The sequence below is a fragment of the Phyllopteryx taeniolatus genome, chromosome 21, assembly GCF_024500385.1.
Source record: "Phyllopteryx taeniolatus isolate TA_2022b chromosome 21, UOR_Ptae_1.2, whole genome shotgun sequence".
NCBI lineage: Eukaryota > Metazoa > Chordata > Actinopteri > Syngnathiformes > Syngnathidae > Phyllopteryx > Phyllopteryx taeniolatus.
The window spans coordinates 10,433,538-10,448,089 of record NC_084522.1 but is presented as its reverse complement, the minus strand read 5'-3'; the positions used below and the strand labels follow the sequence as shown (position 1 = coordinate 10,448,089).

Here is a 14,552-nt window from a genome sequence, read left to right as displayed (position 1 = left end):
AATGGAACGGGAGATCGACAGGTGGATCGGTGCGCCGTCTGCAGTGATGCGGACTTTGTATCAGTCCGTTGTGGTAAAGAAGGTGCTAAGCCGAAAGGCGAAGCTCTCAATTTACTGGTCGATCTATGTTCCTACCCTCACCTATGGTCACGAGCTGTGAGTCGTGACCGGAAGAACAAGATCCCGGATACAAGCGGCCGAAATGAGTTTCCGCCGTAGGGCGTCCGGGCTCTCCCTTAGAGAGAGGGTGAGAAGCTCGGTCATCCGGGAGGATCTCAGAGTAGAGCCGCTGCTCCTCCGCATTGAGACTAGCCAGATGAGGTGGCTGGGGCATCTGATTCGGATGCCTCCCGGACGCCTCCCTGGTGAGGTGTTCCGGGCACGTCTCACCGAGAGGAGACCCCGGGGACGACCCAGGACAAGCTTGAGAGACTGTGTCTCTCGGCTGGCCTGGGAACGCCTCGGGTTCCCCTCGGAAGAGCTGGAGGAAATGGCTGGGGAGAGGGAAGTCTGGGCCTCCCTGCTAAAGCTACTGCCCCCGTGACCCGACCTTGGATAAGTGGTAGAAAATGGATGGATGGTGGATGGATACTAATAATAAATGTAGCAATCTTGGACAGGTTTAACATCGCTATATTTCCTGGGTGCATGTGTTTTAGTATTTGCATTTGTGGTGCCATCACGCTTGCTTCAAAGTAAATATAGCTGCATGTTTTTTGTGTTCTTTATTTCTTGAAGGAGATGTAATAAATTGGGGTAATCACTAATCTTGATGTTTTGGTTGCTGGAAATATATGACAGATTGTGTAAATGCCCTCAGATGACTGCTGTTGTCAAGCCATCTGAAGGTCAGTCTGTGTATAGTAAACTGGTCATTATTTCTGTGACCCTCCTGGTGACTGCCGCGTCCAAATGACAGCGTCATTTGCCCCCACCCATCTCAGCCCACATACACAAGTTGGTTTCCAAAATGCCCTCTGGAGTTCAGAGGGCATGCACTTTCCATATCCTCTGCATTCATGTCATAATGAGTCAAAAGAGATTTAATTTTTTATGATTCAGTATGAGGATGATTTCCTTTCATTGAGGGGCACTGACAAAAAAAATAAAAAGGCCAGCTCCCGTCTACATTTTTGTCCTTGCTCTGTATCTGTGTTCATAGCACTGTATAATTTCTGCTTTCACCTTCTCGACCTTTTTGAGTTCTTCATATCTGCTCAATATGATAATTTCTGCGATGTAAACAAATGCATATTTCTGCGAAACAAGCTGCCCCGGCCACGATTCTTCCTCTCTCTCCAGTGCTTGCGTGCCGTGAATTGCCCGTCAGTGGAAATGTAATTTGTGCAGACATATAAAACCCTTGCTTGGAGCTTAAAATGACGGTCTGGTAAGCATCTAATGTGATTCATTGCAATGGAGGGAGTAGTCTTCTGCAGGAGCTTGCGTCTGATCACTGTTGACACCCGCTAGCCACACATGGCCTCCTCTTGCACTCAGGAAGGATGGAAGGGTACATGAAGGCCAGAGCCATTGTCATTGATTTGCTTCCAGCGTTTAACTTTAAGGGTGTATTTTTAAGGTATCTGCAGATAGTTGGCTGTCTTTTATTTGCTTGCCCCTGCACTCCTGTGTGGCATTTCAAAACGGAGAAGATTGACAACTACAGAGGCTACACTAGAAGATGCAAATGTCTCATTAGCAAGAATAGGAAGGGCAGGGTGGAATTTGCCAAAAGTACAGAGCTTAAAAAATTCTGGGACAAAGTTTCCTGGACTGATGAAAATAAGGCTAATAATTGGAGAAAGAAAGGATCGGCTCATGATATTAAATATAAAAGCCCATCTGTGAAACAAACTGGGAGTAATGTCACAGGTTGGCCTAGCATGGTTTCTTTTGGAACTTTTGCTGCAGAAAATGACAGTTCATAATAGTGACACTTAAAAACAATAAGTCATCCTAAAACTGTTCAATTCTTTTCATGTAATGGTTAAAGTATATTTAATGTATGTGTATAAGTGAAAAACAATAGAATAATAGTGACACTTAAAAACAATAACAAATGTAGCATTCCTTATCTTTCATGAGTGCCGCTTTGTTACTTTTGGGTTATTTCTATTACCATTGTCACTGGTACCGTTCATAGATTATACAAGCAAAAAAAAAAAAAGGCAACCACAAATTCTTTTTTTTTTTTTCCATTTTGCAGCATCTTTCTTCAGGTTCTGGATATGTATTCAACGTTTGAACAATGTTTTCCTTGTTTTCGAATTCTGAGTCAGTCAACAAGTTTCGAGGATGCACTGTAACCGGTCCCTTTCAAGTGATCTTAGAATTGACTGATGGTATTCCAAGATGTAATGAATTTCTATGGAATCAGAAAGAAATGGGCTGGGGCAGGGACTCTATTATTTTTCCACTGGAAACACATTCATTACAGTTAGCCGTGTGCGTTTCTTTATGCTCCCTAGTTGCGGCATTTGAAAAGGTTTGTTCAACCTTGGTGGTCAGACCTGCCAGTTACAATTGAGGTCTCAACGGTGTTTCACAAAAAAGATTATAAACTGACAGGAGTTAGATCTGTCAGGAAATAGATGCCTAATAACAGCTAACCGTGATTTTATGTGGATTATATGAAATGTCAACTTCAGGGATCTGTGCACTTTGTATCATAAATGACATTCATCTTTGTTTCATTACATTTCCTTGACAATGACTCCAGACTTGAGGCATGGCCCAAACAGCGGTATCATTATAATGTGTAGCTATAGTTAGTAAAAGGATCATGTGCATTGTCACTGTGTTGGGGGGGTCAGAGTGAAGACCTCTGATGCATATATGAATACTAAGGCATGGAGAGAGAAAAAACTAATCTCTAGTAAGACTAAACATCTTTTTGCTTGACCTTTATTTGCCATTGTTGCTTTTCCAGTGCTTGTTTGTGGACATAGTAGGATTTGGTTTGCCCTGTTAATAGTGCTGGCTCACCTTTCCTCTGTTTTCAATAGCCATTTGGACAGTTTGGTGTTGAAGTTCATGTTCCTTAGTGGCTTGATTAATAATATACTGAGCTGTAGTCCATGAACAGAATCCTCACATATAATAGTTCCACTTGCTACAGTATGAAATTGTGAGATGGGATCCTCGTTTGATCTGATTGTCTGGAATATTATAGTTGGTCAATAGTGTTAGAGTTGGAGGAGCTAATGGAGTCTTGAACAGGCCACTCAGAGATCTTCATGACGAAAGAACACTTTAATAGGCTGGCAGGCTTTTTTAAGATGTGGTACTGGGATGATGGTGGATCTTTTGAAGGTGCTGTGAGTAAGATCATTGATCTTTTTCTGGTGGTAGTAATCTCTCCCCACCTCATTACAATTCACAAGGCTACTGTTCAACTGGATTATCGATGCATCTCAACGCATCTGGAATCAATGTATTTTTTCTATTCATTTATTTTTAATAAAATGGAAGTATTAATGTATTTAAAAGTGTAGATGTATAAATCAGAACCTAGTCACAATAGCCAACAAAGGTTTCTCAGTTTTATAAAAAGCCCAAACTGTTATTGGAGTTTTGTGTATTCAAAATATTGACAAAATACATCATGAAGTTAGGAACAAAGAATTAGGTTCTGTCACGGTTGCATCCAACACATTAATAACAAAGGGATTGCACACTCAGTCTCTGTGCCTCTATGTTTGCGATGTGTCCTCACTGATGTGAGGGCTTCCTCAGAGCCACAGCACAACCAAAACTTGAGATGAATGGACATATTTTCTTATTTAGCTGGTTTGAGTGGCATGTGGTTTTTCGTTGTGCTAGCGAGATGCATTAAAAGGAGAAGTTGTGTGCCAACACACAAGCGAATGATTACACGACATGTCAATCATATATTTTTTAATTCGCCTGCAGTCCATGTCAGTGAAAGGTATTCACCCGCATGGCTTGTGATATTAGTGTAGTGGTTGCTATTATGTCGTTAAGGACTTTTTTGTAATGATATGCCCCTTTATGAATGTAATGCAAATTATTTTGCGGCGACCCAACATTGGCTATTAAGCTAATCCATTGTTTGGTACAAAATCAGCAGAGGCTGACATGCTACTACTCTCCTCTTAGTAATATTTTGACCTGACTGTTTGTTGTCCGCATGTGCTAGAACGCATATGGTGTACGTATGTTATGTACTTGTCTCTTGTAATACTGTCAATGTTGGGACATTCTATTATTGTATCGTGTAATAGAAAAATATTAAAAAAAGCAGTCTTTACAATGTTTGTGCCGTATTGATTGTCCACTCTACTTCCACAGGCCACTGCTCTTCCGCACTTCAGAGTTTTACTTTTTTCATTCCGCCACCATTGCGTTATATAATAGTGTATCCATCCATTTTCTGTACCGCTTCACATTCACATCTACGGGCAATTTAGAATCTTCATTTAACCTAACATGTTTTTGGAATGTGGGAGGAAACCGAAGTACCTGGAGAAAACCCACGCAGGAACTGGGAGAACATGCAAACTCCACGCAGGCGAGGGTCTTTAAGAACTGTGAGGCAGACGTGCGAACCAGTCGATTACCATGCCTATATAATAATCATTTAGATTCCCTGAATCATTTCTAAACTGTTTACAACTGGATTGGAATCGTTTGAAGAATTTATTATTTCTCCAATCCCATTTTATTCGAAAATGGTTGTCAACAGACTTACTGTATATCTGGCTGACGCAAAATATTAGAACATGTTAGAATACATAACTACAGTGCAATTTGTTCCTAGATTGTCTTTTTTAAACTTTTGCTGTGTTTGTTCTCTCTAGAGTTCTTTGTACTAGCGGCATGATAAATCAAAGCTAAAAAATAAAGTGGTCATTGAGCCTCGCTATACTGTATGTCTGAAAATTATCTGAAGAAAGGTGCTGTGCTGTAATTATTTACATTTCTTTGTTTTTGCTCTCCTGAGCTATAGTTTGTTTGTTCTAAAGGTGTCAAATGTCTAATTTCATAACGCACTCACAGCAAGAAGCATCTCAACCTAATGTGTGTTTACATTGCAGTTGATGTGCATGCAGTTCAGAGTTGAAAAAAGTTGATGCAATTTTATTTGATAAATGGCTGCAATCACAGAACACAATCTTTGGCTCAGGCTCCGTAACATTTAAGAGAAATTTAACTGTGAAGTGCTTTGGTTTATGTTCACAGGAACTGGAAAGAGTGACGGCGTTACAAGCCAACCTGCAGCTGGCTGCTGTCATTTGCACAAACGCAAGAAGGTAATGGTGTACTTTGTATGCTTGATGGCATTTAATCTTCATGTTCTTGATGCACTCTTGCTTGCTTCTTTATCACGTCAGATTGATTCCTGAAGCTTACGATAAAATAAGATAATCCTTTATTGACCACAAGTTAAAGCAGTACAGCAGCACACAGCAGATTATTGAATGAATGAATGAATAAATAAATAAAATCGAAAACAAAATAACAAAAACAATGCCTTTTTTGCTCCTGGGTGGAATGATGAACAGTCCTTCGAGCCAAATACTATGTTCTTGTAAGGGGGGAAAATGCTAATTACACAGTTTGTTTAGTACAAAAGAAAATGGCTTTTGATAATTAACTTGTATAACCACACAATCAGCCTTGCAATCAAAGATCTTTGGCTTTGAGATATAACGTGTTGTTCAGGGCCAAAATTCTGTCTAATATGCAAATATACCCAACCTATTTCTTTCATTTCACAACGAGTATATCACACAGCTTGCGTATCTAAATATAGAGTTGGTACATTTTAAACCTTTGAGAACTTGGATTTAGTCTGTTATTGCTATAGTACGCTTCAAAAATGGATATTACTCTTGCTGGATTGGCAATAGTACAGCAATGAAGTCATACAGCTGTATGTTTGTTTTATTTTTATTTTTTATTTTCCAAAGTCCTATTCTAGCACTGTGTTGCTAAGATAACCATGCTTCGTTTAGTAATCATCACCCAATTCCTACCGCTAGAACACACTTTCACCCAGAAAGAAGTTCATGATTTATATTACTTTCTTTGCCACATTTAACATTTTTTTATACCTCCGTCTGACAAATAGAACGAGTCAGTTAATGTTGTCATTAAGGCAGGTGATTGGGCAGCTTGCAGTCTAATCATTGTTTCACTGAATTCATTAGGCTTGCTCGCACTCAAGAATGTCACGAAAGCAACTAACAAAGCAGTACCATGAGCAGAGCATATTAAAGCCAAATGCTTGAATGAAAAATATTAATCTGAGCATCACTCTCACCTTGTTTTGTGATTTGCTCTTCCTAGGCAACTGAGTGTGTCAAAGGAGGGATTCACAGAAGCAAGCTTGGGCTTATTAGCCAATCAGAGAAGGCGGCAGCTCTTAACAGGCCTGCTCAAGTCTCTTAGGACCATCAAGACACTGGTAAAGTGTTTCACTAGGATAATTCTGCCTTTAACCTCATCTATATCTTTTAAGGTTTATTTTAACCGACACTAAATCTGGAGTGTCCTTGAAGTACATTCTCAATCGTTCCAATCTGCAATATTCAAACTATTCTCTGCAATCTGTCGTTTTACTTTCTTTGGAAAAGATGATTAGAGTGTTCTACTATTCAAAGATGTCTGGCCCTGTCTAAAAGGTAATGGCCCCCTAAACCTAATAACTGGTTGGGCTCATCCTCAGCAGCAACAACTGAAATCAAGCATTTTCTATAACTGGTAATGAGTCTTTCATATCGCTGTAGAGATATTTTGGCCCACTCTTCCTTGCAGAATTGTTTGAATTCAGCAACACTGGTGGGTTTTCGAGCATGAATGGCCTTTTTAAGGTCATGCCACAGCATTTCAATTGGATTAAAGTCCGAACTTGGACTAGGCCACTCCGAAGCCTTCATTTTGTTTTCATAAGCCATTCAGAAATTGACTTCCTGATGTGTTTTGGATTGTTAGCCTGCTGCAGAACCCAAATGGGCTTTAGCTTGAGGTTACAAACTGATGGCTGAACATTCTCCGACAGGATGTTTTGTTAAAGAGCAGAAGTCATGGTTCCATCAATCACAGCAAGTTGTCCAGGTCCTGAAGGAGGAGAGCGACACAAGACCATCAGACTACCACCACCATGTTTGACTGGTCTTATGATGTTCTTTTTCTGAAATGCTGTGCTACATTTACACCAGATTTAATGAGACACACACCTTCTAAAAAGTTCAACTTTCATCTTGTCAGTCCATATAATATTCTCCCAAATGTTTTGGGAATCATTCAAAGTTTTTTTTTAAAATGTTTTTAATTTTTGAGCCTTTGTTCTTTTTGGTAAACAGTGGTTTTCACCTTGGAACTTTCCCATGGATCCCATTTTTGCCCAGTCTCTTCGTTATTGTTGTGTCATGAACACTGACCTTAACTGAGACAAGGGAGGCCTGCAGTTCTTTAGAAGTTGTCCTGAATTCCTTTGTGGCCTCCTGGATGAGTCATTGTTGTTCTTGGGGTAATTTCTGTAGGCCAGCCACTCCTGGGAAGGTTCACCACTCTTGCATGTTTTTTCCATATGAGGACAATGGCTCTCCCTATGATTTGCTTGAATCCTAAAGCTTTAAATGCCTTTTGGAACCCTTTCGAGACTGACAGATGTCAATTACTCTCAACTGTTTTGGAATTTCTTTGGCTCGTTTCATTTCATTGCAGCTTTTTTAGATCTTTTGTCCGACTTTATTTCCACAATTAATTCATGATTTAACGAGGGGGTAATTACTTTTTCACACAGGGCCAGGTAACTTTGAGTAGTTTTTTTCCTTAATAAATGAAATCACCATTTTCAAATCGCATATTAAGTTCACATGGGTTATATTTGTCTATTACATTTTTTTGATGATCTTAAGCGTTAAAGAGGGGAAACAATGCAAAAGTATAATAATTTGAGAAGGGGGCCAATACTCACGGAACAGTATGCTCTATGTTAAATCTAGATTGTTTTGTGAGTCATTTATTGTTGAAAGATGGTTATATATTCGACTTATTTCTTTTCTTTGTTTTAGTTTTTGCACTGCTATGGTTGCTTTTCACATGATAATCATTGAAACAACTTTCATAACGAATAATGGTATGCAATTGTACAGTCTTAAAGTGTTGCTCTTGTCATTCTTCCCTATCACAGCAAAGAACAGATGTACGGCTCAGTGAAATGCTCGAGGTATTGTAAAGCCCCCTACACACATTGACACACATGCTGATGACTGACTTGAAAGGTGAACTATCATTATAGAGTCTGCATTGAAAGCTGAACTCACATAAGCGTTTGACCCTCTTACAGATGCTTCTCTTTTTCAACCCCAATTCCAATGAAGTTGTGTTAAACATAAATAAAAATAGAATACAATGATTTGTAAATCATGTTCAACCTATATTTCATTGAATACACTCCAAAGACAAGATATTTAATGTTCAAACTGATACACTTTATTGTTTTTAGCAAATAATCATTAACTTAGAATTTTATAGCTGTAACACGTTCCAAAAAAGCTGGTGGCAAACAAGACTGAGAAAGTTGAGGAATGCTCATCAAACACCTGTTTGGAACATCACACAGGTGAACAGGCTAATTGGGAACAGGTTGGTGCCATGATTGGGTATAAAAAGGAGCTTCCCTGAATTGCTCAGTCAGTCACAAGCAAAGATGGGGCGAGGTTCACCCATTTGTGAACAAGTGCGTGAGAAAATAGTCGAACAGTTTACGGACAATGTTCCTCAACGTACAATTGCAAGGAATTTAGGGATTTCATCATCTACGGTCCATAATATCATCAAAAGGTTCAGAGAATCTGGAGAAATCACTGCATGTAAGCGGCAAGGCCGAAAACCAGCATTGAATGCCCGTTACCTTCGATTCCTCAGGCGGCATTGCATCAAAAAACATCAATGTGTAAAGGCTATCACCACATGGGCTCAGGAACACTTCACAAAACCAATGTCAGTAAATGCAGTTCGGCGCTACATCCGTAAGTGGAACAACTCTACCATGCAAAGCAAAAGCCGTTTATCAACAACACCCAGAAACGCTGCCGGCTTCTCTGGGCCCGAGCCCATCTAAGATGGACTGATGCAAAGTGGAAAAGTGTTCTGTTGTCCGACGAGTCCCCATTTCAAATTGTTTTTGGAAACTGTGGACATCGTGTCCTCTGGGCCAAAGAGGAAAAGAACCACCCGGACTGTTATGGACGCAAAGTTCAAAAGCCAGCATCTGTGATGGTATGGGGCTGTGTTAATTCCAATGGCATGGGTAACTTACACATCTGTGAAGGCACCCTTAATGCTGAAAGGTACATACAGGTTATGGAGAAACATAGGCTGCCAGCCAAGCAACGTCTTTTTCATGGACGCCCCTGCTTATTTCGGCAAGACAATGCCAAACCACATTCTGCACGTGTTACAACAGCGTGGCTTCGTAGTAAAAGAGTGCGGCTACTAGACTGGCCTGCCTGCAGTCCAGACCTGTCTCCCATTGAAAATGTGTGGCTCATTATGAATCGTAAAATACGACAACAGAGACCCCGTACTGTTGAACAGCTGAAGCTGTACATCAAGCAAGAATGGGAAAGAATTCCACCTACAAAGCTTCAACAATTAGTGTCCTCAGTTCCCAAACATTTATTGAATGTTGTTAAAAGAAAAGGTGATGTAACTCAGTGGTAAACATGACTCTGTCCCAGCTTTTTTGGAACGTGTTGCAGCCATAAAATTCCAAGTTAATGATTATTTGCTAAAAACAATCAAGTTTATCAGTTTGAACATTAAATATCTTGTCTTTGGAGTGTATTCAATTAAATATAGGTTGAACATGAGTTGCAAATCATTGTATTCTGTTTTTATTTATGTTTAATACAATGCCGCAACTTCAATGGAATTGGGGTTGTATGACGATCTGCTGGAGCAAACAAAATCAATATGCTTGACACTGAATTTAATGCCTTGTTATCTGAAGACTATCTAACAACCATGTTACAGAACATAGTTTATCAAACCGTGACTGAGAGAATAAACCTATAGTTTGTTTTAAACGTATATTTTTTTAGCGTGATAAAATAAAACTTATTTAGATAATGTACAGTATATATTTGTACAAGTACTTTATAACAACTGTAAGGTGCTAAAATGTGTTTCATTTTGAACCTGATAAGAGTTATGAATTCTGTTCAAATACTGATATTACTTTTTTTCTCCAGGAGGAAGACTATCCTGGTGCTATCCAGCTATGTCTGGAATGTCAGAAGGCCGCCAGCACATTCAAACACTATAGCTGCATAAGGTATGGTACTTAATAGGACGTTGTTGTACTGCAATCTGAAATGGGCAGTTGTAAAATTGAAATTATTCATGCCCAAATATAATTTTATACTGTAGATTGCTTCAAAAATGTATTTTTAAAATTTCTCTTCATTGCCCCTCAGTGGTGGAATTTAAATTCTGAATGAAAAATCCCCTACTAGCCGTTATTTATTATTAATGTACCGTTAATATTTTCCACCATGGCAATGCATTTTTTTTGCAGCCTTCTGTCAATAGTGTCCGTAGTATTTATTTTTATTCAAATGATTATTCAAAACACCCAGGATTTGGTTTAAATTCACCTTCTAATGAAAACATATATTTCATGTCTTCTATTGTGAAGGCTAATTCCTGGTCCATCCTCTTCATCAGGTGACGTGTTTTTAATTATCCTCCAGCTAAGCTCCGCATCACCTGTGTTTGAACTGGAGATGCCAAAAATTCTGTCATACACAAAGAAAATGTCCTTTTGTTATAACACTGAATGCACGGTGCTGTTTTCCCCCCAATTGAATTCACATTAAGGGGTGAACTTCTGCCTTCAAATTAAAACACACCAATTGCAAAACTGAAACAAGAAACATTTGACTCCCACTAACAACAATGAGCAGTTAGGCAAAGTGGTGGAGAAAACATTTGTGATGCCGAACACTCTGTTTGGGCTTAAGTGACAGGATGACTGATGATCAGTAAGCACACATTATTCACTGGAAATTGCAATGCTGAAGACTCCACATTTACTCCTCCCCCTTACATCTGCTCTTTATTTGCTGAAATATCACTTGTGTCTTCAATGGGACATTAATTGTCATTATTGGCATTGAATGCATATGAGAAGGCTAGTAGAATGACAAAGAGGTGACTGCATACAGAATAGTCCGGTACACTCTTTGCCACCAACTATGTTTCCTAGGCTTTGCATGACTTCGGTTTTTTTGTTGACACTAATGTGATTAATGCCGCGTTGATAGCGACTTGTCTCTGATTGTCATTGACATTTCTGTGCAGCACTATGATTAAAAAAAAATTAATAATCACAGGAGGAGCTATTGCTTTGCAATAATCTATATTCACCAACAATAGACAGTTTATACACTGAATTTTGATTTCTAGCCAGAGACACAATCCTCTTGCTCAGTGTTGTTGACAGCCAGGTAACGTTTGCAAAACTTGGCCAAATGGGAAACCTGTCCCTGTTCTGTGCACACCACAGCAGGGGGTTCTTCATAGTGGGAATGTGCGGTGTTTTCAAATAATCCCGGACCTCTTTGTGTGCAGTGCAACAGTTCCCCACTCTCCTTCCAATTTGATAGTTGCAGGCTGAAAAATTGTTGAAAATCCTGCTTGAGCCTGGCATTTCCCCCCCACTTCCCTGGTTCTCCCTCACTTTCCAGAGCTGCGCATTCAGAAAATAGAGACCAATTTGAACCAATTGTGAAACACAGTGGACACATCTGTTTCCGTAAGCAGTTCTGCCTCCTCAAGCCAAAACCATGTGATTAGCAACTGGTCGACATCACGCTCTAAACGTCATCGTGGAGTTGTAACGGCAACAAGTCGACTAGTCTGTAAAATCCCGAACACATCTTAATTTCAGGTAACTTTCAATGAGGGTGATAGGGAACAAAGGAATAGACAAATCCACCCTCATGTTTTCTTCTCAATATCTTTCAACATATACATTGGTGACACTTACAAACGATCATTAGCATGCATGTTTTACTCAAGCTCTTTGGCCCCGACAGCGTCGCCCACTCAAAGCAGCTTGTTGCCGGTCGGATACACTTTGATTTCACCTTGTAGCGACAGTTTGCCATGCGCCACTGAATGCCCTACATGGGGATTTTGTTTCACGGCTGCGCACCCTTGTGCGCGTCCCTTGCCTTTTAAAAGTCAATATTGTTAGTTGAAGAACACTTTTCCACAGTCCCGTGCTCTGTCTCGATGCATTTTCATCAAGTGGCTCACAGCGGCGGCTATAGGGCAGGTTGAGAGCTCCCTGAAGTCAACAGTGTAATTATACACTGTGAACCCTATTGCGTTAGGCACAGTTTTGCCTCCCGCTTCACTTTTGTGAGCTCTCAGAATGGAAATGAAATGAGGGATCTTAAATGCTAGATGTCATTTAATATAAGGTTTGTTGGATTGAGTTTACATTACAATGAACCCCCTGCAAAAATGTTTCATATGTACGTTAATTGCCTATAGAGGCCACAAGATGGCTGTAAAGGGCTCCTTTTGTCTAAATAAAGCTCCTCAACGCACTTCAGCACCAAGATACCACCAGACGGCGCTTTGTCCTAAGCACAAAAACAGCGACTAGATAAGTTTTCAGCAAAAAAACAAAGGCTAGTTTCCAAAAAATATCTGCAAATCCTGAACTATGAATATGCAGGGCTTCACTGTGTTTTGTTTTTGAGTGCAAATTATTTATTCTGTCTTATAACATAACAATTTATAACAACTCTTTACCTCCAAGTGAAAGAATATGAGATTGGCACACAAGTGTTAGTCAGCAAGATTATTCAGCAACTGCAACACATTTCCATGAAAGCAAAATATGTTGCTTGGATGGCAGCATATGTTTCTCCAAAACCTGCGTGTACCTTTGAGCATTAATGATGCTTTCACAGATGTATAAGTTACCCATGCCATTGGCACTAACAGAGCCCATACCATCACAGATGCTGGCTTTTGAACTTTGCATCCATAACAGTCCGGATGGTTTAATCAGTTAAATATCTTGTCTTTGTAGCATATTCAATTAAATATAGGTTGAACATGATTTGCAAATCATTGTATTCTGTTTTTATTTATGTTTAACACAACGTCCCAACTTCATTGGAATTGGGGTTGTAGAATCAATCAGTAGAATCTCCAATATCTTACAATGTTAAATAAATAACAAAAATAAATACTCCATTTCGCCACTGCTAATGACGTCCGGAGTATTGAGGCAGGGAGTTTGTTTATAATCTGTTTGGAGCAAGAGGTGAAAAGTAGAAGAAGCGCTTCAAGACTGTCACATTGATTAGTGCCTTACAGTTTTACTTAACACCTTTTTGTTGCTAGGAACTGAAGGTATTAGTTATTCAGGGCCACAGCATCTTTTTATTCCTCCCTTTGGAGTGTTTTTGTTGGTTTCTTAGAGTTCAATGTACTTGAAAAAGCGAAAGAAATGCTTGCTCCATTTTATTGGATTCCTTTCTTATTTCAATAGCGTTTTCATCAATCTCATGAGTTGCAAAGAATAACCCATTCAGATTTCCTGGTCTGTGTGAAACCTTTCCACAGACATTGGTGTGCAAAACAAACATGAATAAACAAACAGACAAAACATTTCAGTCCTTCAGCTGTTAAAGGGAGGTTTGTAGTTTTAAAACTGCTAGCAAGATTTAAATGTAGCCTCACTTCACAGTGAGTTGAGGTCCAGTCACTCTGCTTCTACTTGCTAAACTTATGCCCAGTTGTTAGCAAACGAGGGATGGGCAATTTATTTCCCAGAGGAGGATATTGCAAAATAATTCCTGCAAAGCTCCTAAAGCCCATGTTTACAGGTCAGTGTGACGCTGTGGTGGTATGCGGGTGACCGGCTATGTTTGCGCTTGTGAGTGCGCAGCAAATGATTGACACCACGTCAGTCCTTTCTTCCGTCTCTGATAGTTTGTTCTTCCTCAGGTGTGGTGGTTTCTTTAAAAAAAATAAAAAGCAAACTTCCCCTTTTTAATGTCCATGTTGTGACTGATTTCCCATTTTTCCTCATGCTGTTGTTCACTTTTCAAAGCCACTTTGTTGCCTCTAAGCCTGCTGTGTAACATTGGCTTTAATGACTGCAGCAAAAAAAACAAACAAACAAAAAAAAAGCATTCTCACAGAATCTGAGCTTCCGGGCTGACCCTTGAAGGCACGGATAGCCTATTTATCCAGTCAGCGTTCTACTGTGGAGGGACTAGCCTCAAGGCCGCTTGGGTACCTATTGTCACTTCTAATTGAAAATGAGGTGTTTAAAAAAAACCCTCTCAGATTCCTTCATAACCACATTTCAATCCTCGAGTTCCCTGCAGGTAACAGGTTGTTAATTAGGTTTTCCTCATCATTTGTTATTTATGCATTCTGTCTGATCACAGAAGGGTGCCAGTATGTAAGGAGGCATCTGATTCTACACTCAAATGAACAAATACTGGTCAACATGTTTCGATATAGTGAGAGCACTGGGAAGA

General features: G+C 39.7%; 1 protein-coding gene across 5 annotated transcripts in view; it reads left to right on the top strand.

Annotated features, from left to right (window-relative positions):
- Positions 1-14,552, top strand: part of vps50 (VPS50 EARP/GARPII complex subunit) — an 85,040-nt gene that overhangs the window by 16,016 nt on the left and 54,472 nt on the right. For all 5 annotated transcript variants that reach the window (XR_009786076.1, XM_061759680.1, XM_061759682.1 and 2 more), the window contains 4 exons: positions 5,206-5,276; positions 6,316-6,433; positions 8,165-8,200; positions 10,230-10,312. Coding sequence is in view for 4 of the 5 variants with exons in the window: in XM_061759680.1 (XP_061615664.1) it covers positions 5,206-5,276; positions 6,316-6,433; positions 8,165-8,200; positions 10,230-10,312 (308 nt within the window). In the remaining variant the exon portion in view is untranslated. The remainder of the gene's footprint in view (positions 1-5,205; positions 5,277-6,315; positions 6,434-8,164; positions 8,201-10,229; positions 10,313-14,552) is intronic.